The 22,670-nt window shown below is 34.0% G+C and overlaps 2 protein-coding genes across 8 annotated transcripts in view; both read left to right on the top strand.

The window, feature by feature from the left end:
• NR2C1 (nuclear receptor subfamily 2 group C member 1) overlaps positions 1–13,281 on the top strand; it is a 35,450-nt gene extending 22,169 nt beyond the window's left edge. For all 7 annotated transcript variants that reach the window (XM_087968121.1, XM_087968119.1, XM_026693869.2 and 4 more), the window contains 7 exons: positions 240–424; positions 2,284–2,449; positions 3,917–4,038; positions 5,177–5,316; positions 6,359–6,496; positions 7,742–7,847; positions 11,037–13,281. In XM_087968121.1, coding sequence (XP_087824247.1) covers positions 240–424; positions 2,284–2,449; positions 3,917–4,038; positions 5,177–5,316; positions 6,359–6,496; positions 7,742–7,847; positions 11,037–11,211 — 1,032 coding nt within the window. In that variant the 3' untranslated portion in view covers positions 11,212–13,281. The remainder of the gene's footprint in view (positions 1–239; positions 425–2,283; positions 2,450–3,916; positions 4,039–5,176; positions 5,317–6,358; positions 6,497–7,741; positions 7,848–11,036) is intronic.
• A 501-nt stretch (positions 13,282–13,782) lies between these two features.
• NDUFA12 (NADH:ubiquinone oxidoreductase subunit A12) lies at positions 13,783–18,878 on the top strand. The gene is made up of 4 exons (XM_026693884.2): positions 13,783–13,904; positions 14,947–15,029; positions 16,299–16,386; positions 17,447–18,878. Exons 1-4 carry the CDS (start codon positions 13,816–13,818, stop codon positions 17,625–17,627), a joined length of 441 nt encoding a protein of 146 aa, XP_026549669.1. The 5' UTR covers positions 13,783–13,815; the 3' UTR covers positions 17,628–18,878.
• Positions 18,879–22,670: the final 3,792 nt, after the last annotated feature.

The following is a 22,670-nucleotide window of genomic DNA, read 5'->3' as shown; positions in this document are numbered from 1 at the left end:
CATAAAGATTGTAGCAATTTCTACCAGTTTAGTATTTATAAAACGCTTTCTGTCAAAAACATTGCTAAACAATAACTTTTAATTAAAATATATAATGATTTGGCTAGTATCAGTACTTTGATTTTTGTCTATTAATCAAGCACCTTATAAAACTATCAACAAATATTCTGCAATAATAAGAATAGTGCCAGGAATACTACCTATCAATAATGACAAAGTTACTTTTTCCCATTCTTTAGGTTGAAACGTGTCAAGGAGATTTAAGTACTCTAGCAAATGTTGTAACTTCATTAGCAAATCTAAATAAGTCCAAAGATATATCTCAAAATAGTGATGATCTGTCAATGATAGAAAACTTAAGCAATGGAGATACATCATTATCAGAGCTTCAGCAAGATGAACATGCAAGTGCTGATGTTTCAAGGTAAGGAGTAATAGTATCCAAATGTTCTGTCATAACATAAGAAATGCAATCTTGAAGAAATTTGGAAAAATAATGTTGAATGTTCAACTGTATCTTAGTAGGCAATATAAATCAGCCACCTAAGTGTTTAACAGAATTTAACAGAGATACCTATTTGGAATACATGTACTTTATTTTATTAACGAGATTAATTAATTAAATGTATTTGCTGCCTATCTGGCGATGGGGCTATTCTAACCAGCTTACACACAATACAGGTAATCCTTGACTTATAATAATTTGTTTAGTGACTGTTGAAAGTTACAACAGCATTGGAAAAAGTAATTTATCACACTTAACAACCATTGCAGCATCCCCAAGGTCATGAGATCAAATTCAAACGCATGGTGACTGGCTCATATTTATGACAATTGCAGTGTCCTGGGGGTCATGTGATCATCTTCTAATAAACAAGGTCAATAGGGAAGCCAGATTCACTTAATAACTGTTACTAACTTAACAACCATAGTGATTCACTTACAGCTGTGGCAAGAAAACTTTGCAACAAAAATGTTGGAGTCAGTTATGTTTGTAAATCAAGGTCTACCTGTAAAAAGAAAGAAATGAAAAATGTAAACAAAACAAGTAAAATAAAACAATGAAATAAATAATGAAAAAACAATAAGGATATATCAATATAATAACAAAAAGGTGGATGGGTGAAGAGCAGAGAGCAAGGAGGGGAGGTCAATCAAGCATCCACCTCAAGCGTGGAACTCCCCCATTGGGTCATCAGGCCAACTGGCAAAGGCAGGTCTTCAGACTTCTATGGAAGGATAGGAGAGTGGGGACAGATATTACTCTAGAGGTTAGGATGTTTCAAAGGGCAGGCACTGTTGCAGAGATGGCTCTTCTTCTGGATCCTGATAGTCAGAGTTCTTTGACCAACATGACCTGTAGTATGCCCTTTCTGCTGGCATGAGTAGGACAGGCAAGGTAAACCTGCACCTGTGCCATTAAGATTCATCATGTAACTTAGACCTACCATTAAAGGCTTTAAAGATCATAATAGCTTGATCTTTCCTCAGAAGCAGATTGTAGACAATCACGTTTGCAGAGCAGAAGTATAAAATGGGCTCCAAACACCACTGCACTTCACGCCAGCTGAAACTTCTGAATGGATTTCGCCCCTTGGATATGCAGTAGTCCAGATGAGAGATGACTAGGGCTTGAGTAACTGAGCACTGAGAGTCAGAAACCCGAAAAGATTGCAGCTGGTGCACAAACCAGAGCTGTGCAAAAACTGGTCATGCTCGCTACCTGATTTTTGAGCAGGAGATACATGCATGAGTATTATGTTCACTTGCTCCATTATTTTGGGATTCTTATCTTTTTAGAGTGCCTTGAATCATCTTTTTATGGGTTAATTAACAATAGTTTTAATTTAGGAAACTATTTAACTAGATTAAAAAAAAAAAACCTTGCATCACAGATTGAAGTTGATTTATGATTCTGATAACTAATTTCCTGGAGGTATGTCCTAGAATTTCTTAGAATATCCTAAATATATGCTGATACTCAAAATTATGTAACAGTTTTCTTTTTAATATTGACTGACTGAGTTTTGAACTGTAGGCATATCAGATAGTAAGAATAAACTGTATGAATTAACAGGATCCTAGTGTTTGTGGCTCACACCTCAGCACTTTGTACTAAAAGCAAATTGTATCTTCAGGTTCTGCCTGGTTGGTCTTCAAAATTCAGGATTGAGAACTTATTTCTGGTTCTTCCTTTCCTCTTACAATTTAATTTAATTGGTATTCTTTGGATCAATAACTTTCATAGTTGATTAATCTTAGTATCCATTGTATTGTTTATAGGGCATTTGATACTCTTGCAAAAGCATTAAACCCAGGAGAAAGTACACCATGTCCAAGTTCTGCAGAAAGTATGGAAGCAAGTGCACATCTAGCAGGAGAAGAAGCAAGCATGAATATTGTTGAAATAGAAGGCCCACTACTTACCGATGCTCATGTAGCTTTCCGGGTACTTAAAATATGCATTTATCTATAAGTCTGCTGTTTTAACTTCTGTAGGGATTATTTTAAAGTTTGAGTTTATATATATTTAATATTTGAGGAATGTATTTGAGTTCAATTGGAGTGGTTGACAGCTCTAGAGAACATCAATTGCTTAATTGAGCAATGCAGATGCTCCTCATTTAACATTCACAAATAGAACCAGCAGCTTGGTCATTAAGCTGAGCAGTCGCTAAGTAAAACTGTCACTGTGCTTGTGATTTTCATGTTTTGCTTTACAGACGTCCAAAGGTGGTAAATGGGAGACTTGTCACAAAGTTACTTTTTATCACTACTGTAACTGTGCATAATTGTTGTATAAAGCAGTCACTAAACAAGGAGTACCAATACAGAACATTTAGTAGTAAGGAGAATTGATACTTTTGCAGTAAATAGCAATAGCACTTAGACTTATAGACTTAGACTTAGACTTCACAGTGCTTTACAGCCCTCTCTAAGCGGTTTATAGAGTCAGCATATTTTCCCCCAACAATCTGTGTCCTCATTTTAGCCGACCTCAGAAGGATGGAAGGCTGAGTCAACCTTGAGCCAGTTAGACCCAAACTGCCAAACTGCTGGCAGCTGGTGATCAACAGAAGTAGCCTAAGTACTGCATTCTAAACACTGCATCACCACAGCTCTTTGAAAATAATAGAATGGTTCAGTAGAAATTCTGATAGATATGGATGCTAAATACCCACCATGAGAGCTCTGTAGACTAATTTTACTAGATGTGAAATTAAATAAAACAGTATTAAGTAATTTATATAGGATGTAGCTATTTTGATTTTTCCAACCCAAGTTTAATTATGCATTTTAATAATATGCTGCTAAAGAATAAATTATTTCACATATCAAAACCAGTGCAACATATCTCTTAGTAAACAAAGTTCAGGTTTTTTAGAATGTACTAGTTATGGGCCTTTTTAAAATAAAACATGCCTACCACACTATTATGTGACTTAATTTGGAATTCTTGTAATATCTCAGCCTAGTGCTTGGGGGAAAAGCCAGGGTTAACAGTCTTCCAGAAGGCCTGGAGGTTGGGACCCACTCAAATCTGTTGTGCCACCTGGCACAAAAGAGAATTTAGGGAAATAAGAATGGGTCAGAAGGAAAAAGAAGCATTTATCTTTGCTAAGTTAACAGTGATATTGGAATGGAACAGATTACGTGGACATTGTTTATTCTGTAAACTATTTTGAATATGCTATTCTTTATTCTCTTTTAGTATAGTTTTATTGAAGGAAATACATTTATATTTATGTGAAGTTTTTATAATAATTCATTTATCTGAGACAGATTATTAAGAATATTGGTATTAATTAAAAAGTGTTCCAATCTGATAGTTGATACTATGCTAGGCTTTGAAACACACACACTTTATATATAACTTATATCAGACAAGTTAATTTGTAAAATTCTTTTCTGACAGCTCACCATGCCTTCACCTATGCCTGAATATTTGAATGTTCATTATATTTGTGAATCAGCGTCCAGATTGCTTTTCTTATCTATGCACTGGGCCCGTTCTATTCCTTCCTTTCAAGCTTTAGGGTAAGTACTGAAAAAGGTGAATTAATCAAGTTTCTAAGCAATATTTCTCTTGGCATATGTCAAAATATTTAGGTTGAATAGTTCTAATATAATTGCATTAATATTGTTGTTATGGTGCATGGACATTTAAAAATGTATAATTTTTAGCTGGCCAAGCCAAACATTTATAGTTGGCCAAACATTTTATGCAAAATCCTACCTATATCTGGGATGAGGACAGCATACAAGCATAAGTAGCACTGCTTAGCATTTTCCAATAGCTTCCAACCTCACTTTCAACTTTTCTTGACAGAGAGAATTTTTATGGCCAGAATATTCTAGATACTTTGCTTATTTTACACAACTGTCATAATTACCTACTATTGATCATACTTAGCAGACAGTGATAATGCACTTGCCATGACCAAATAAAATCCCTGAAGCTTGCTTGTAATGTTTGTTTTGTTTTTTGCCTTACACATGAGAAAAAAAGGCATTGTGCCATAGATTGGTTTATCTGGCCTTTATTTTAGAAACAAAAAGTAAGAGCAGGATTTTTTCCAATTGAGCTTGCTTTACCACACAACTTTATATTACTTGAGGCTTATATTAAATCAAAAATATCAAAAATTTAACTTTTTCCAATCTGATATTTTCCAAATGCAATTCCCAAAAGGCCAAGTAAGAGGATAAATTATTTTAATCTTACTAAAATACTTTATAAACATCGGCTTTTCTCAGCATTTCAATTTCATTTTCTGTCTTGTCAGAATACCTCCAACTGAACTGGTACCACACGGATGAGTAACATCTTACATATAGTATTCTATGGAAAATAATTTTACCATATTACGTGGGTGGATTGAAATGCATTAATACTGAACTATAATACTGATTTGGTTTGATTTTATGAATCCAACCATTGTAATTTATAAAGCATCGTTTATGGCATTGTGTGATATGTGTGAACCAACTACCCTATCTCTTTTCCTCTTCCTGATTGCCGCACTAAATTTATTGATGAGACACATTTTATTAAAATTATGCCTGGACATTTTCCTTGTATAATAAGAAAGACTGCATAACAGAGTTATGCACATGTTGAATTGAAGCAGATATTTTCATTAAATAATTATGGGTTTTGTTTGTTTTTAAATAGGCAGGATAATAGCATATCATTAGTAAAAGCCTGCTGGAATGAACTTTTTACACTTGGTCTGGCACAGTGTTCACAAGTAATGAATGTAGCAACAATCTTAACTGCATTTGTTAATCATCTTCACAATAGTTTACAGCAAGGTAAATATATTCTTACCAGGGTACATAGATATGGGTGGTCTCAGTAACTTGTGTTATTTGTTTTGCTATTGAAATCTTAAGGCCTATTTGCATCTAATTGTATTTCTTATATTTGTTTTTTCCTTATATACCTTTTCCTTCTTTTTTTTCTTCCATTTTAATCTGTCCAAATTTTAAACATCATCTTTAATAATAGTCAGACAAATTTAATGTACTCTGTGGGTAATACAAATAATGCTGAATTGATATGTGTATATTTAAGTGCATTCATGGCAAAAAGAGACTGTTTTCAGTCTTTTTCAGTAAAACAGAAATGGCACTATTTCATTATAAAAATAACAGGAAATAGGAAATAGTCATCATTACTTGACTAATAAAAGGACAGTAAATCACTAACTCCAGTTGTGCTTGACAGCATCTTTTAAAAGCTATTTTTTTATTATTTTCCTCTGGACAGGCTGGTAGAAATTTTTTTTTGCCAAATATAATAGTGTAGAAAAAAACATAAGGATGTGTCATTATTTAGAGATATTTGAATTCATGCAAAAAGGAGATGAATAAAACGTGGCAATTGAAAGGAAAAGAGTAAATGTAGAAACAATTATAATTCTGTTATTTTTTTATATCACTCTCCTATTACACTATCCTTCTCTATGATTTCATACTTAATTCATTATTTCTATTTATCTATTAATTGTTTGTTTATTTATTCCATTTCTATAGCTGCCCATGTCAATCCAATTGATATTAGTATATCAGTGAATTAGCTGAGAATTTAGTTAATTCTAACAGGATAGATAGATAGATAGATAGATAGATAGATAGATAGATATAAATATATTATGTATTTCTGCAGCTAGAGTAATAAACTGCTACATAGATTGTGAAAAATGTAATTGCTACATAGATTGTGAAAAGTGTAATTAACAATTTTTTGACTAAGAGTATAATAGTGGCTATCTGGATTTAAATTTATTTCAATTTAAAATAATTTAAAATTCTAAGATAGTAAGAATCTTTGTATTGCTTTGTATTAATGTAGATAAGTTATCAGCAGATAGAGGAAAACTAGTGATGGAGCATATCTTCAAACTTCAGGAGTTCTGCAACAGCATGGTGAAGCTTTGTCTTGATGGTTATGAATATGCTTATTTGAAAGCAATTGTCCTCTTCAGTCCTGGTATGTAAATAGATGGATTTAAAGCATTTGTCCTTCTTGTGAAGGACTGTGTGAAAATATGTCTGTGTGAAAATATGGAACAGAAAAGCTACCTTCTCATATATAAATTCTTATGCATGGCAATAAAAATTATTGTCCTTAGCTATTTTACTTGATATTACACTAATTTCAATACATCTAATCCAGACATATTTGAATATACAGTATTTTGCATGGAAACATTCTCTCCATGAGGGAAATAGCTTGTGCCATAGTTAACTTTTCTATAAATATACTGACTGAGATAATCAATTTTGTTCATGTTTCATCTTATCAATACATAGATATAATCAAATAATTAACAAAAATATATGGATGTCTCAATCATCTCTAAATCAGTATGTGGGCTGTGAATGTGGTCCAGATTGATGCTGAGTTATTACATGGTTATGATGCTGAAGTGGAGCAATTTGTGGAATCTGACAATGTGTATGTCTCAGTAACAAAATTTTGGGATAGGGATAGAGATGGAATAGAGTAGAGTAGAGTAGAGTAGAGTAGAGTAGAGTAGAGTAGAGTAGAATAGAGAATAGAATAGAATAGAATAGAATAGAACAGAACAGAACAGAACAGAACAGAACAGAATAACAGAGTTGGAAGAGACCCTGGAGGAGAAGTTCTAGTCCAACATCTTGCTCAGGCAGGAAACCCTAGGTCCACACCATTTCAGACAAATGGTTTTCCAATCTCTTCTTAAAAATTTCCAGTGTTGGAGCATTCATAATTTCTGGAGGCTGGATTGTCAAAATCTCAAAATATTGATAACCTAATGCAAGATCTTGGGATTCATTTAATTTTATTGGGAAGGCAGGGTTTCACTTGGAAATCTGCCATGATTGCCTAGGAAGCTCAAGTTAATAGAATGCTATCCTTTACTCTGGATAGATCTTGGAAGGAATGTACCAATTTTGTAATGTAATTGTTATTACACAAGGACTATGATCTTCCCCATAAGTGGGTCAGAAAGCATTTTTTACTTCAATAGATTTCAAGTTCTGATAATTTTTATGGGAACTATTGAGTTTTGATGTCTTTACCTGTTCAAATAAAATGTTACTACTCCAGCAAAGTATAAATGTTGTAGTCCTAATTTTCAACATGTGATGAACAATTTTAAAATCAAAATATTTGTCATAAAATATGTTTAGTTGCACCCTTCTTATAGCTGTATTATTTCAAGTAAATATAACTGTAGATTTGTTTTAGATCATCCAGGCTTAGAAAATGTGGAACAGATTGAAAAATTTCAAGAAAAGGCATATATGGAATTCCAGGATTATGTAATGAAAGTATATCCAGATGATACCTACAGGTGTGTAGAATCTGAACATGTATCTATTTCCAGTTTTTTAAATGCTTTTAAAATTTGTTTGAGAAACTTCAACCTTTTTTTATCTTCCTTGTGGGATGATATTGCTATAGTGTTAACCTTGTTGTATTTTCTTGCAGGATTAACATTAAATGAAGAGCAGATATAAATTTAAATTCATATTTGATTTCCTCCTAAAATAATAGGGTGTAAAGTTACAGACTGTATAAAGTCTAGTAAAAAAAATCCTGTATGGTTGCACACACTTTTTAAATGTTTATTAGTATAAAAAACTATATGGTGCCACTGAAGTACACATAGCTCAAGAACCTGTCAGTTATTTTGCACAAGTAAATATTTCAAATTTAGTGCTATTTGTAAAAAATATTTCTGTTCCAGGCAATATTGTGTTCACTTGAACACTGAACTCTTTTTCCTATGGCACTAAAACTTTTTTATCAATAAATAATAATCAATTATTATTAATATAACAAAATCTTATAAAATTAAGATTTGGACTGGTTAATTCCTGCCCTCCCACAAATAATCCCTGAAGGAAGTCTAAATCTCCATCTTGCTGCATAAGTAAAAAAATTTAGAATATTAAAACATTAAAACTACACAGATTATGATTTTAAAAATATACTGACATCAGAACCAAGAGTCAGGGGACATGAATGAAATCTTCTTACCCCATCAGTCACATCCATTGGTGAATGTACCTCTTGGGGTCCCATGCCAACTGGCAAAGCCAAGTTTTGATACCCTTCCAGAAGGCCAAAAGGCTGGAAGCAGTTCTCACCTCCAGTGATAGAGTTTTCCCCAGCGATGGAACACAGTGGAAATGCCTCTTCTTGAACCTGCCTGCTAGAATTCCTCAAAGGATGGCATCCATACCAACCTCTTCCACTGGCATGAGTGGGGCAGGTTAGTCTCATTTGGGAGACATAGCTCCTTAGATATCCTGCCATGCCATATAGGCCTTTAAAAGTAACAGCCAACACCTTGAATTGGATCCCGAAGGTAACCAGCACAGCATGTGCAGTTGTGGTCCTAGGATCTCCAAGTGTTGTATGCTACTGCATTCTGCATCAGCTGCAGCTTCCAATTACTCAAGGGTAGCTCCATGTAGAATATGATTAAAATATGAGGGACCATGTACAGATCCAGCTAAGGGTGCAACTGGTGCACAACACAATTGGCACAAAGACCCTCTTGGCCATGACTGCCACCCCCTACTCCTTTTGACAAATAAATACTGTAAACCTCAGTATACTATCTAGTGTGCTAGTGAACTAATCAATGACATCTAATTGCTTCCTATTGGAGGAAGACTGATGGACTAAAAAGTTACTCGGCCTAATTGTATGATCTTGTACAGTTTTTAGGACTGAATCACTTGCAAAAGCTAGTGCAAAATTACATGAATGAAATATAATAATTCAAGATCAAAATTTCCTAGCAAGGAGGGTAGCATACTTGTCTCATTGCCACGTAGGGCTACAATAAGCTGTTGAGTCTGTTAGATATACAATCATGGAGCTTTATTATACATAATGTAGCAAAATTTCACACAACAACTCTGAATTTATGCAAACAACTGATTTCTAGATTATTTGAATAATATCTTCATGTTTGCTCTCTCAAACATTATCATATATGAATAATCAATTGTTCACTTATTAATGTATTAGATTTTATAATTGGATATAATTTTATATAACATTTTACTGCACTATAAACCAAGCATTTAGTTTTAGAGTTCACTTTTAACTAATTTTTTATTCTTTTAAAAAAAATCTAACCTAATCTTAAATATTAGTTTTAGCTCCTATTTTAGTGTTAATAAAATGTAGTTCTGTGTTATTTTACTTATATCCATATAAATTATACATGCGTAGCTGGATTCTGTTAAATCTTGTTTTAAGATGGTCACTGACAAAAATGAACTTATCAAATTGCTTTTTCTGCTAAAACTAATCCATAGATAATAGTAGTGAAGTTTACCCACACAGAATATTCAATTTAATTACAATTGTAGTTCTCTTCATGATATTGGATTCAAAGCAAAAATGGTGCTTTAGAGCAGTGGTTGCCCACTGATGGGCAGTGAGAAAATTTTGGTGGGCCACAGAGAAATCTTACCCCCAGAGCACCCCTCCAAAGCAATTAATCCAGGCTGCACAAAAACACAAGGCTGCGCCGCCCACATGGCCCACAGGAACCCTCTCCACCCGCCCACTCCTTACCCAGTAAACTTGCCTGCTAAATTTCTATTTTTCCTTTTTCCAACCATCATCTGTTCTGCTGTGCTGGGAGATTTAGATTAGCTAGGAAGCAGGAAATGGTTGGATTTCTTGCTTTCTAGCTAGTCTTTAGGTCTTCGGCTCTGCTTTTAAGCACAGCTGAACCTCCCTTAGGACTGAAGGTTTGCTTGCAAGCAAATTCAGTGCAGACTCACTGCAAGCAAATTTGAGAGACTGAGCTAGCCGATGGCAGATAGATAGATCACTGAATGATTCTGTGAGCAACTCAATCTGCCTGCTTTGCCTGATTTTGGGTAAAAGTTGCTCTTTTTTAAATAAAAAATTCAATATTTACATACATGGTGTGTTGTGAATTAATTTTATGAGTTTGCTTGCAAGCAAATTTTATGTGACAGACTGAGCTAGCCAATGGCAGATAGATAAATTTCTGAATGAATCTGATTCTGTGAGCAACTCAATCTGCCTGCCTACTTTGCCTGATTTTGGGTAAAAGTTGGTCTTTTTTTATAAAAAAAATCAATATTTATATAAATATTTATAATATTTACATATAAGCCATGCCCAGCCAGTCACATGACCACCAAGCCACACCCACAAATTAGGCCATGCCCACAGAACCGGTTAGTGGTCCCTGGGATCTAAAATTATGAGTTTGGTTGTTCCTGAGGTCCAAAAGGTTGGCGACCCCTGGTGTAAAGTATGTGGGGAGGATGGAGGTCCTCATATTGTGTCTGTCAAAAATTTCAGAAATGAGGTATTTAGCTTGAGTTGCCAACAGGATTGTATCATGAAAAATATGAATAATGCTTGATTTAGCATTTATTGCTGAAAAACTACTTTTTGTTTGCTAATATTTGTTGGTATTAAAGAATCAGTCTCGTCTATACATGTAAAAGTGCCACTGTTTGTCAAATCTGTCTTCCAGGCTCTCTAGGCTACTTCTCAGATTGCCGGCCTTAAGACTGATGAGTGCAGCTATCACAGAAGAACTGTTTTTTGCAGGACTAATTGGAAATGTTCAGATTGACAGTATCATACCATATATTCTACGAATGGAGACTGCAGACTATAACTCTCAAATAATTGGTCATACTATATAAAAAAAATAATAAACCAGTTTCTATACCATGGCAATCGTGGTGATTTAAATGTACATTATCTCCAAGAGATAAAAAAAAAGTTTTCCTGTGAAGGCATAGCACAAAAAATAAAGGAAGGTGCTAATTCTTCTTTAGCAATTCATTTGGAAAACAATGGAATATCTTCACTGGTACAGGATGACTTACCTTTTATCTGATTTTCAAGAACTTTGTACATTTCTCATAATTAGTGAAAATCAAGAAGTGTAGTTCATCCTATTTTTGTAGCTTAGCTATACATGGAACTTGTGAACTTCAAGCAAATACACATGTTAACCTTTGATAAAGAGAAGCTTCAAATAAACATTTCAACCTGATACTAGGACAAATAAATTTCTTCTCCAAGTGTTCTGGATTCAGTATCTTGTTTCTACAAGTTTACTTTTGTCAGTTTCCTTTCTGCTTCCATTTCTGAGACAGAGTTTCAATTCTGGATAACTCAGCTACTTTTTTCAGAAGTTAATTTTTTATTCAGAAACAGGTGATTTTGGAATTACTTAAAACAGGGCTTTATCTCATGTTAGCGTTCCAAATCAGTGATTACATCTTTTGCAGTACTTAGATTAATTTGAAGTACAAATAATTGTTATGTTCAAAGTTATTTATCAGTTGCCAAGATTTCAGAGTAAACATAATCCTAGATATTTTAATCACATCAAAATTGTTATTCCTAACTCCTGTTATTTATACATGCAAAATCATTTGCCATTGTGATTGTGCTTGAATAATGTTTAAGCACATGTATCTAGGTAAATTTGGAGAAATATATTGAATTTCATTGTATGCAACTCTGTGAAACAACACATTCAGCCACATCCAGTGTTATGTGAGCAATGAAGCTTGCACATTGTAATTTTCCTCAGTCCTTATGTGCATCCCAGGTTTGCTCCCTTATCTTAAACCTGGAGCAAATTTGGGAAGAACATAGAAAAAATGAAAGATGGGAGAAGAGTTTTTCCACAGATCGATGCTATTCCACTATTAGAATTACACTACTGAATGAAATTATCACTTTTATTGATAAAAATTACCAACTTAAACCTTAAAGGTTTAAGACTTTAATCTGTGGAAAAACTCTTCTCCCAACTTTCATTTTCTCTATGTTCTTAAAACTTTAAGGTTTAAGTTCCAGGTTTTCATAAAAGAATTTAGATAAAATTAGAAAAAATAATCTGAAAAGGCAGTAAGTGAATAAACCTTGATGAAATATATGTATTGCATACTAAATGGCATGTTGTTCCTAAATAGCAGTGATTGCACTAGAATCCTATTTCATATTTTATGTTTCCATGTTTGAATTTGCTGCTTTGTATTTTCAGCTTTTGAAAACTTTTCCAAATGCACTTTTCAGATTTATTAAAAGTGCGTTTTTCCTTAGTTGTTTAGTAAAGGTAGTTGAGCATTAATTCAATATATTACTATATCGGGATACTGATACAGTGATGATACAATTCACCCTTACTTTAGATATTCTTAATCAGCAATAGAACCACTTTTATCAAATTATGGGCTCTACTAATTAATAAAAAGGAGTTTATGTAGTGTGTGACAGATAAGATTATTTACTTCAAGGTTTTAAAAATTATTTGACTACAAAGGGATATCTTTTATATATTTCATAATGGAACACCTAATAATAATGAATAGTTAATTTTTTATGCACACAAAATATATGCATATACTTGGGCACATGCAGAAATTAATCATATCTACAGTTGTGGTAGCTTTTGATGTATTTTGGCAACATCTTACATATATAAGTTGTCCTGTTTTAAAGCATATTTAAAAATCATTTGAATTGCACACCTCCCTAAATGGTGTCTGTAAATCTGTTCTGCAGTCAATAGAAATTGCTTCTGAATTCCATTCCAATTTTTTATTCGTTTTAGTGATTCGCTTGTAATGTACACATCATAATGTCCCAATTACTACCTTATTGTGTAATATACTGTTGTAAATGTCCTTAAACTTAAAGAAGTGTAAATTCTATTTTGCCTGTATTTTTTAAAAAATAAACTGTAACTTTTATTATAGAATCCTGTTAATTGCATTATTTAAAGAAAGTTTAGACAAATTATACATCAATATTACAGTTCAATATACAGTAATTTGTGTTTAATATTTTTCTGAAATTTAACGTGAATGATCACACTGACTCTTCATTAGGGTTTTTCCAGTTGTTTATTGCTTATCTGTTTACTTTCTCCGTTTCTATACAATTGAGTTTGGTTTCCTGTTTTAAGAGACTGTACCAAGTTTGAAAGCACAACAGAAAAAATAATCTGAGTCTGATACACGTTGGGTAATACTGAAACTGAAAATGTTATAAAATTGCAAGATAAAAGTTATATTTCCATATGGTTTAAATGTTATTCTTTTCATGTTCAATTTTGTCACGCAAATTAATTGCTATGCTCTAAATTATGCGTTAAAATTGAAAATATCGCCTTTCGCAAGCTGAGCGAAGCGGAGCAGTTTCCCTTGTTGAACCTGCAAAAATCAAGGAGCTGCGACGCAGGCGCAGAAACGAGTAAGGAGGGGCGGAGCTCCACGAGAATAGGGAAAATGGCGGAATATGTACAGGTGATGAAGAGGGCGTTGCAACAGCTCGGTGGACATGGCGGCGTTCGTGGCGTTATGTGGCAACTGCTCAGGTGAAATGAGATGGTTGCGTTAACATGAGGAACGAGGGCGCCCGGTCCTTCCCTGCTGGGGAATGCCTTGCTGGAAACTGCGTCTCGCAGGGTTGAATGACATGACCCTCAGAGGATCGTTAGAGGAAAGAGTATTTCCAAAAATTCGTGAGTTAAGCAGAAAAGGGCCGAAGGAAAGCTGACCTTTGATGTCCGGAGCGGGCATCTCTCGAGATGGGAATTGGAGCGACCTTATAGTGGCTGCAAAGCCTGTTGTTGGGAAGATCACTTTTGAGAAGATTTCTCTAACTTTGTGCTATTCTTGACTGGGGCGTAATCCCTGCGAAAGGACGGGGCTCTGTTTATGGCGCCGTCCAAGGTTTGGGATGTCCCGATTGCATTCAGTCATTCTGGCCTAGCTCTTGACTTGAGCTGGTCCTTGCCTCTCGACCTTGCTTTTTAACAAGGTTACTGTAACTGGACTAAGAAAGACATCTGCGCTCGTAGTTTCACCGGTGCTGTGCTAAAGGAAGGGATAGCAATAGTTTAAGTAATACAGCCGAGGTGGTTTAGTCACTTAGAGAACAGATAATTAATTAAAATTATTTGGGAATAATTTTTCAGGCTGCTACCCAAAACACTATTTTGAGTGAACTCATTTGGCAGATAACTTGTCTAGCTGCAAGCAAGTTAGGTAGAAATAATACTTCTGCAGTGTTATTTGTAAACTTTAAGAATGTAATAAATAATATTAAAGTAATATATAGGGGACATTATTATTTTCACCTTCCCCTAGTTTTATTTATTTGTAGCAGCAACTGAAAACAAATTCTTATCCATTTGATTGCCCTAATAAGATATTTGAAAGGTAAAACCAACCAAAGCTACCTTATACAGTAGTTTTGCATTATTTATTTAATGGTGATCTCCAGGCTTTTAGATAGAGATTTTCACAATTTATTTGAAGATGGCAGAGATTCAAGACCTCCTGCATGCAAAGCCTGTAGACTGTCACATCACTATAAACCCCTTGAAGATTTTATCTTATTTTGGACATTCACAGGGTCAATGATCTGAAGGTTGGTACCCTAGTCGGGACTGATAAATATGGAAACAAATACTATGAAGACAAAAGATCCTTTTTTGGTAAGTAAGGATGTATGGATTATCTGAGTTTATTCTTCTAAAGAATTTGGATTATTTAACATATTTACCAACAATAAAAGTATTGTTTTTTCTTATGTCTTATGTGGATATAATTCAATTTGATGTTAAATAGGAAAAGCCAATAGCAATAAGAAGTCACTATGCCACAACAGAAACTTGGATTTTTGCTCAAATAAAGATATTTTAAAATGGGTTAAATAGTATTCAGTCTTTTGGATGCTGATCTTTCTTTTCTGGCATTTTAGCTTTAAAAAGTAATTTTACTTTAAAAAAAAGTTTATGCATAGAAAAAATAAACAATGTTAGTGTCTTAATGGCTGCCTATCTCACATGCTGATTCTAGACAACCTATAATTTTAAAATAAATAAAAATATATACAATTACTAAAATAAACTTAAAAATGAATCAAAATGTGTGGCAGTTGAAGAATCACAAAAGATGTTCAACATAGTCAGGAAACTTGATCACACATGAGGGAGGGGGGCAGATTTAGATATTGAATCGGATCTTCAAGAAAGGCCCACAGAATGCGGATGAACCAAATCTCAAGATGTTCCAGAAGCAGAAAGGGGTCTTGTTTGGGTTCTACCTGCTGAGACTACTTAGCCTATGGAATCCACAACATGCCTTTCCTGTGGGATCAAATAGAAAGGGTAGAAACAATCAGGGAGACACAGACCCATAATTTAATTAGAAGAATAATTCATACATAATGATTATATTGATCATGGGTTCCTTAGTATTGCAAAATATTGTACTTTATATTTCTCATACAAATAACACTGTTAAGAGAAATTTAATTTTAAAGCTCCAGATTTGTAAATCTGAAAATGGTAAATTAGATGTATAAACAAGTAGTTTATCTTATAGAAAACCAATAGGTATTTGTGCTTGTAATTCCATTTGAAATTTTACCATTAGAAGTCCCCCCCTCCCAAATATAATAGTTATTTAAATTGTAAACTAAATTGGTTTCCGGTAAGTCATAGCAAAGTTACATATGTTGTCCTGCATTCTTCGATTTAAAAAACAACCTGTATATGTGAATGATATTTTTGGTTTCTAATTATCCTGTTTCTTTCCATATGTCAAGCTAGTCCTTCTCAAAATTGAGAATAGAAATATAGATGACCACAAAACTTGATTTTGTGTAACTGTAAGAGAATTACTTTGTAATTAATAAAATAGCATACATAGACTCATCATTTAAAAATTCTGATATACTTTTTAAAATGGTTATCTTTTAGGTCGTCATAGGTGGGTCATATATACTGCAGAAATGGATGGCAGGAACACATACTGGGATTTAGATGGAAGCATGATACCTCCTGAATGGTAAGTCAGATAGTTTGATACATACATTTATTTATGTTTTTATTAACTTGTAGAACAGGTAGCTTAGAACAATTCTGTTTATAAAGTAAATTAATTAGAGTCTTTTAAACTATACCTCAATCTCTAACACTTTACCAGCAAATGTATCATTATGAATCATTACTTCAGATCAGTGAAAGTGTTAGGTTCAAACATCACTATAAATGCATATTTATTACTGGAAATTGACCAGTGTCTTTGGAATTTTGTTTTATGTACTTGTAGAGTGATTGGTAGCATTCTGAGGAAAAATTAAATGGTCTTATTGGGTATTTCATTGTGATAAAATCTGAAAAAAAATGTCACAAAAAGTTTGATAGAACCAAAAACAATATTACATATGAAGGAGAGAGAGAGAGAGAGAGCCAATAGTCCAAACAATTGCCATAATAATTATGCTAATTTACCACAATAACACCCCACTCCTTACCTGTGCACACTTTGTTCCCTTCCTCTCCATCTTAGTTAATTTTATTTTAATTGGATTTTAAATTTATGATCCTTATTTATTGTTTTAATGTTTTAGTACATTTTAATTGAATGTATGTAGATTGCCTAAAAGTGCTTCTGGCAAGATGGGTGGCATACAAATTACCGTATTTTTCAGACTATGCTCATATTTGCTTTCATCATATTTTTATTTAGTCAGCTTGTCATAAGCATAAGTTTCTCTTGGACTACTGCATCTGTACTTCAAAACTCCTGATTACCATTCATTGGCAGCAGAAAGGTCTATAAAACTAAGTAGCATTTGCAGCTCAAATCTTGTAGCCTTAGCTTTGTCAAGTTATTGAATGATGAGAAATTGCTCTCTGTTTTTTGACAACTATATTTAATTTCCATGACTTCAAATTTATTAAATATAAAATTTAACTGATAAGTCTGCATAATTTTTTAAATGTAACTATTTTTGATGTTTTAGGTAGTATAACTGTTTCCCATAAAACATAATTTGATGTGAATCTTTGTGTGCAAATATATGTCCTTAAGAAATCTTTTTTATTGTATTTTTCTTTACAAGGCATCGTTGGATTCACTGTATGACAGAAGAGCCCCCAACTACACATCCACCAGTGAGTCGTAAATTCATTTTCCAAAATCATAAAATGAATGAAAGTGGTACTTCTAAACAATATGTACCATACTCTACAACACGTAAGAAGATACAAGAGTGGGTTCCACCATCTACACCTAGCAAGTGAAAGAAAAAGAACATGGTGATTTGTAAAGAAAAGATTATTTGTTGTGTATCTTTATTTAAGATAAAAACTTTTATTAAAAACATTTTGAAATCAAAATACTGTTGGGAAAGATTTAGCTGAGTAATGAATGGGCAGAAACAGAATAATATAAAATGCTGTAAAAGTGCATGTTGTGGAATATTTTTGTAGAATTGAGAGTCTGGTAGAATCCAGTAGCTTTCGTTACAAAATATTACCATGTATGTTTCTAATATAATAAATTTACTACCAGTATTTAAATAAATTAAATTTTGAGAGTCCACAATTCCTCAGTAACTTTGGGAAGCCTATAATTACAAGAAAACAATATACGGTCAAATAAGAATGTAGCTTACCATATTATACAGACTCTGTCCATGGTCTGGGAAAACAATCCAGCTTTCAACAATTTACATAAAGTCACTAAGAGGAAGTAGTATAGACCCCTCTGAGGATGTCATTTCAAAGGATTAGAAGGTTGTCATTAGGAAGATACAATGTTTGATTGATGGAACCTGGAACCTACCTCCTCTTCCTGAACTCACTAGATGGATGCACAGTGGTTAGAGTGCAGTACTGCAGGCTACTTCTGCTGTCGTCTGCCTGCAATTTGGCAGTTCAAATCTCACCAGGCTCCAGGTTGACAGCCTTCCATCCTTCTGAGTTAGGTAAAATGAGGACCCAAAATGCTGACTCTAAACCACTTAGAGAGGGCTGTAAAGCAGTATATAAGTCTAAATGCTATTGCTGTTAATGGATCTCTATTGTAGGATATATAAATTATTGGATATATAAATTAGATGTATAAAAGGTTCATGTCACACAGTGTGCAATCGAAAAACTAATGCTAAAAACCTTAATCAGAGACTAAATCAGAAATGAGGAATGTCAACTAACTTCAAACATGTCATAAAATAGTATTGAAGCACATGTGTGTAGAACAGTCAGTTAACCTATAGCTTAGGTCAGGGGTATCAAAGTCATGGCAGCATGTGACGTATCAGAACTTTTTTCCCTTTTGCTAAACTGGGCATGAGTGTGGCTACCATGTGACACATCCACCCAACAGGCTGGGAGTTTGACAGACCTGACCTAAGTGAACCAAAGAAAATTTCTTGATTCCACCTTGTAACATCATACCAAAAAGCTAATGAAATATAAATGTCTGTTGAATGTCCAATGTTAACACTATCAGGGTAATAAAATAAAGTGAAAATATAGTGTAATAAGAAATCAATCATTTTATTTCTTGCACTTTTGATCGGACCTTAAAAAGAATATTTCTATTGTTCAATACAGGATGTTTTAAAGTGCTTCAAATTAACATGCTTTTAAGATTTGTCTAAAGGTTTATAATACCTAAAAGAATCAACAGTGTAAAAATTTTGAACCTCAATTGTGTTTTGATAATGTCATTAGAATATTCAAAACTTACACTAGTTACCAAATTCTGAGCTAAAATAATGTTTACATCAAAATTGATCAAATAAATGAATACTAAATATTGTATTTAGAATATTTTTCCTTGTTATAGCATAGTGACTGAACTATAAATAAAGAAGTCACCCAGACGTTCCTTTTGCTAGGAATTCATTCAGCTAATGTCACCTCTGACATGTAAAAGATCTTAAGTAAGCCCTTTTCAGTGCTTTAGAAAGTTCTTCCATTGCTGTCATTTTAGAATAGAAATAGGAATAGAATAGAATAGAATAGAATAGAATAGAATAGAATAGAATAGAATAGAATAGAATAACAGAGTTGGAAGGGACATTGGAGGTCTTCTAGTCCAATACCCTGTCTAGGCAGGAAACCCTACACCACTTCAAATAGTTATCTAACATTTTTTTAAAAACTTCCAGTGTTGGAGCATTTACAAGGCAAGTTGTTCCACTGATTAATTGTTCTAACTGTCAGGAAATTTCTCCTTAGTTCTAAGTTGCTTCTCTCCTTGATTAGTTTCCACCCATTGCTTCTTGTCCTGCCCTTAGGTGCTTTGGTGAATAGCTTGACTCCCTCTTCTTTGTGGCAGCCCCTGAGATATTAGAACACTACTATCATGTCACCTCAGTCCTTCCTTTCATCAGATTAGACATACCCAGTTCCAGCAACCATTCTTTATATGCTGTAGCTTCCAGTCCCCTAATCATCTTTGTTGCTCTTCTGTGCACTCTTTCTATAGTCTCAACATCCTTTTTAGATCGTGGCAACCAAAACTGGATAAAGTATTCCAAGTGTGGCCTTACAAAGGCATTATAAAGTGGTATTAACACTTCACATGATCTTGATTCTATCCCTCTGTTTATGCAGCCTAGAACTGTGTTGGCTTTTTTGGCAGCTGCTGCACACTGCTGGCTCATGTTTAAATGGTTGTCCACTAGGACTCCGAGATCCCTCTCACAGTTACTACTATTGAGCAAGGTACCACATATACTGTATCTGTGCATTTGATTTTTCTTGCCTAAATGTAGAACCTTACTTTCTTCACTATTGAATTTCATTTTGTTAGATAGCGCCCAATGTTTAAGTCTGTCAAGATCCTTCTGTATCTTAAGCTTATCTTCTGGAGTGTTGGCTATTCCTGCCAGCTTGGTGTTATCTGCAAATTTGATGAGTTCCCAATCCATCCCCTTGTCCAAGTTATTGGTGAAGATGTTGAAGAGTACTAGGCCTTGGGGTGCTCCACTGCTTACTTCCATCCATGTAGATGCAGTTCCATTGAGGACTACACGCTGAGCCAGTTATGAATCCATCTGGTAGTGATGCTTTCTAACCCACATTTTTCTACTTTATCTAGTAGTAGGTTATGGTCTACTTTATCAAATGCCTTACTAAAGTCCAAGTAAATTATATTGACAGCATTCCTCTGGTCAACTAATTTTGTCACTTTGTCAAAGAATGCAATGATCTGGCATGATCTGTTTTTAACAAATTCATGTTGGCTTTTGGTTATTACTTTGTTTGCTTCTAGGTGTTCGCTGATTCGTTGCTTGATTACCTTTTCCAGAATCTTCCCTGGTATTGAGGTCAGGCTGATAGACCTGTAGTTTTTTGGTTCTATTTTTTTTCCTTTTTTGAAGATGGGAACCATATCAGCTCTTTTCCAGTCCTGGCAGTTCCCCAATGCTCCAGGATCTTTGAAAGGTATAGTTCAGTGGTTCTGAGATCTCATCTGCCAGTTCCTTCAGAACTTTGGGGTGTAATCCATCCGGTCCTGGTGATTTGAACTCGTCTAGGGTAGGCAGGTGTTCACTTAACATTTTCTTCCCTATTTTAACTTGTGTTTCTAACCTGTTTTTTTATGCTGTTTTTGATAGGTTGGGCTGTTTTTTCACTTTGTGTAAAGACAGATGTAAAAAAATGAGTTAAGTAGTTCTGTTTTCTCCCTGTTGCTTGTCACCTTCTTGCCATTTTCTCCCAGCAATGGACCAATTGTTTCCTTGACTTTTTTCTTGTTTTTAACATGTTGGAAGAAGCTTCTTTAAAATTATTTTTTACTTTTGTTGCAAGCCTTTGTTCATTGTGAGCCTTAGCTTTCCTCACTTCATCTTTACAGGCTTGGGCCATTTGCTGGTATTCTGCCTTAGTTATTTGCCCCTCTTTCCACTTTTTATACTTGTCCTTTTTGTCTTTCAATTTTGTCCTACAGAATTTAATATTGATTTAATTTTAACATATTGTAAAGTTAAATAATGTGCATAACTACTATTCAAGCTAAACATGAAAATAATAATTTATGTCCTAGTTGTTTCTCTTGAGTACATTTAAATATTCAAATATTTTTCTGAGTATATATCTTTGGTGCCATGTTATAAAAACTATTCTGCCTGAAGCTGTATATACATTTTAATAATTCTAATAAATCAGTTTCCTAAATATGAATCTGTGTAAAAGCTGAGGACTAGTTCAGAACCTTGCCCTTTGGGTAACTTCTTAGATGCGGCAGATATGGAATACAATTAAACCTATTTTCATATTAGTGTTTAGAGAATTAAGATTAATATTACAAATATTCAAGGCATATCCTAATTTTGTTATATATTAGTTGCATTTTGTCTCATTTGAATCCTAAACTGATTAATTTGAATAAGTAAGTGGAAACAATTTAAAAGTTATGTTTCAAGTTCAGTTTTTTAGCTTACCTATTAATTGCTAAGACTAACCATGGTTTGCTTCATTTCAGACAGTAAAACAAATTTTGACTTATCCACGCTGAATACAAAAAATTCAGAGTTCTTCCACAGCGGTGCCAGGGAGGGAGTATATGAGTTTATTTTGACACTCAGCTCTAATTTAGATTTAGCTGAACCAACACTCAGCCCTGTATTTCATACTGTCCAATAAAACTGGTGTCTGGCTATCAAGCTCTGGTGTACCTGTCTTCTGAAAAAGGCTGCTAAGTTTTCATTCTCTCCGTTCCTCTCCTCCAGTATTAATTTCCTTTCAGCCTTTTCCTTTCAGGGAAACAATGGCCATTGATCATTTCCTATCAAAATCAGAAGTTTTAAAAAATAAAAGGGAACAATTCCTTTTTGAAAGAGGCCAGCCAGATAAAGACATCTTTGTTATATATGATAAAAATAAACCTATCACTCCAGAATATATTAAATATATACATATACATATTTTAAATGTATCAAGTATGGAAAAGACATTGGTTTGGCAACCAAATGTAGGTTAGTCTACACCAGGGATGTCAAACTGAGGCCCGTGGGCTGGATGCGTCATGCACAGGCCATGCCCACCCCAGCTCTGTGAAGGGGAAAAAAAACGTCACGATACATCATGTGACGGCAATGTGACACGGCGAGTTTGACACCCATGGTCTACACGATAGTCCTCGACTTACAACAGTTTGTTTCGTGACTATTCAAAGTTATAACAACACTGAAAAAGTGAGTTATGCTGTTTTTCACATTTATGATCACTACAGTATCCCCATGGTCATGTGAGTCAACTGACTCATTTAGGATGATTGCAGTGACCTTTTGTGACCTGATAAGCAAAGTCAATGGAAAAATTAGATTT

Source organism: Notechis scutatus, chromosome 6 (genome assembly GCF_049901735.1).
Source record: "Notechis scutatus isolate UNSWTSFEM ecotype Mainland chromosome 6, rNotScu1.2, whole genome shotgun sequence".
Taxonomy (NCBI): domain Eukaryota; kingdom Metazoa; phylum Chordata; class Lepidosauria; order Squamata; family Elapidae; genus Notechis; species Notechis scutatus.
Note: the sequence above shows the minus strand (reverse complement) of the source record. Positions and strands in the feature narration are given on the sequence as shown.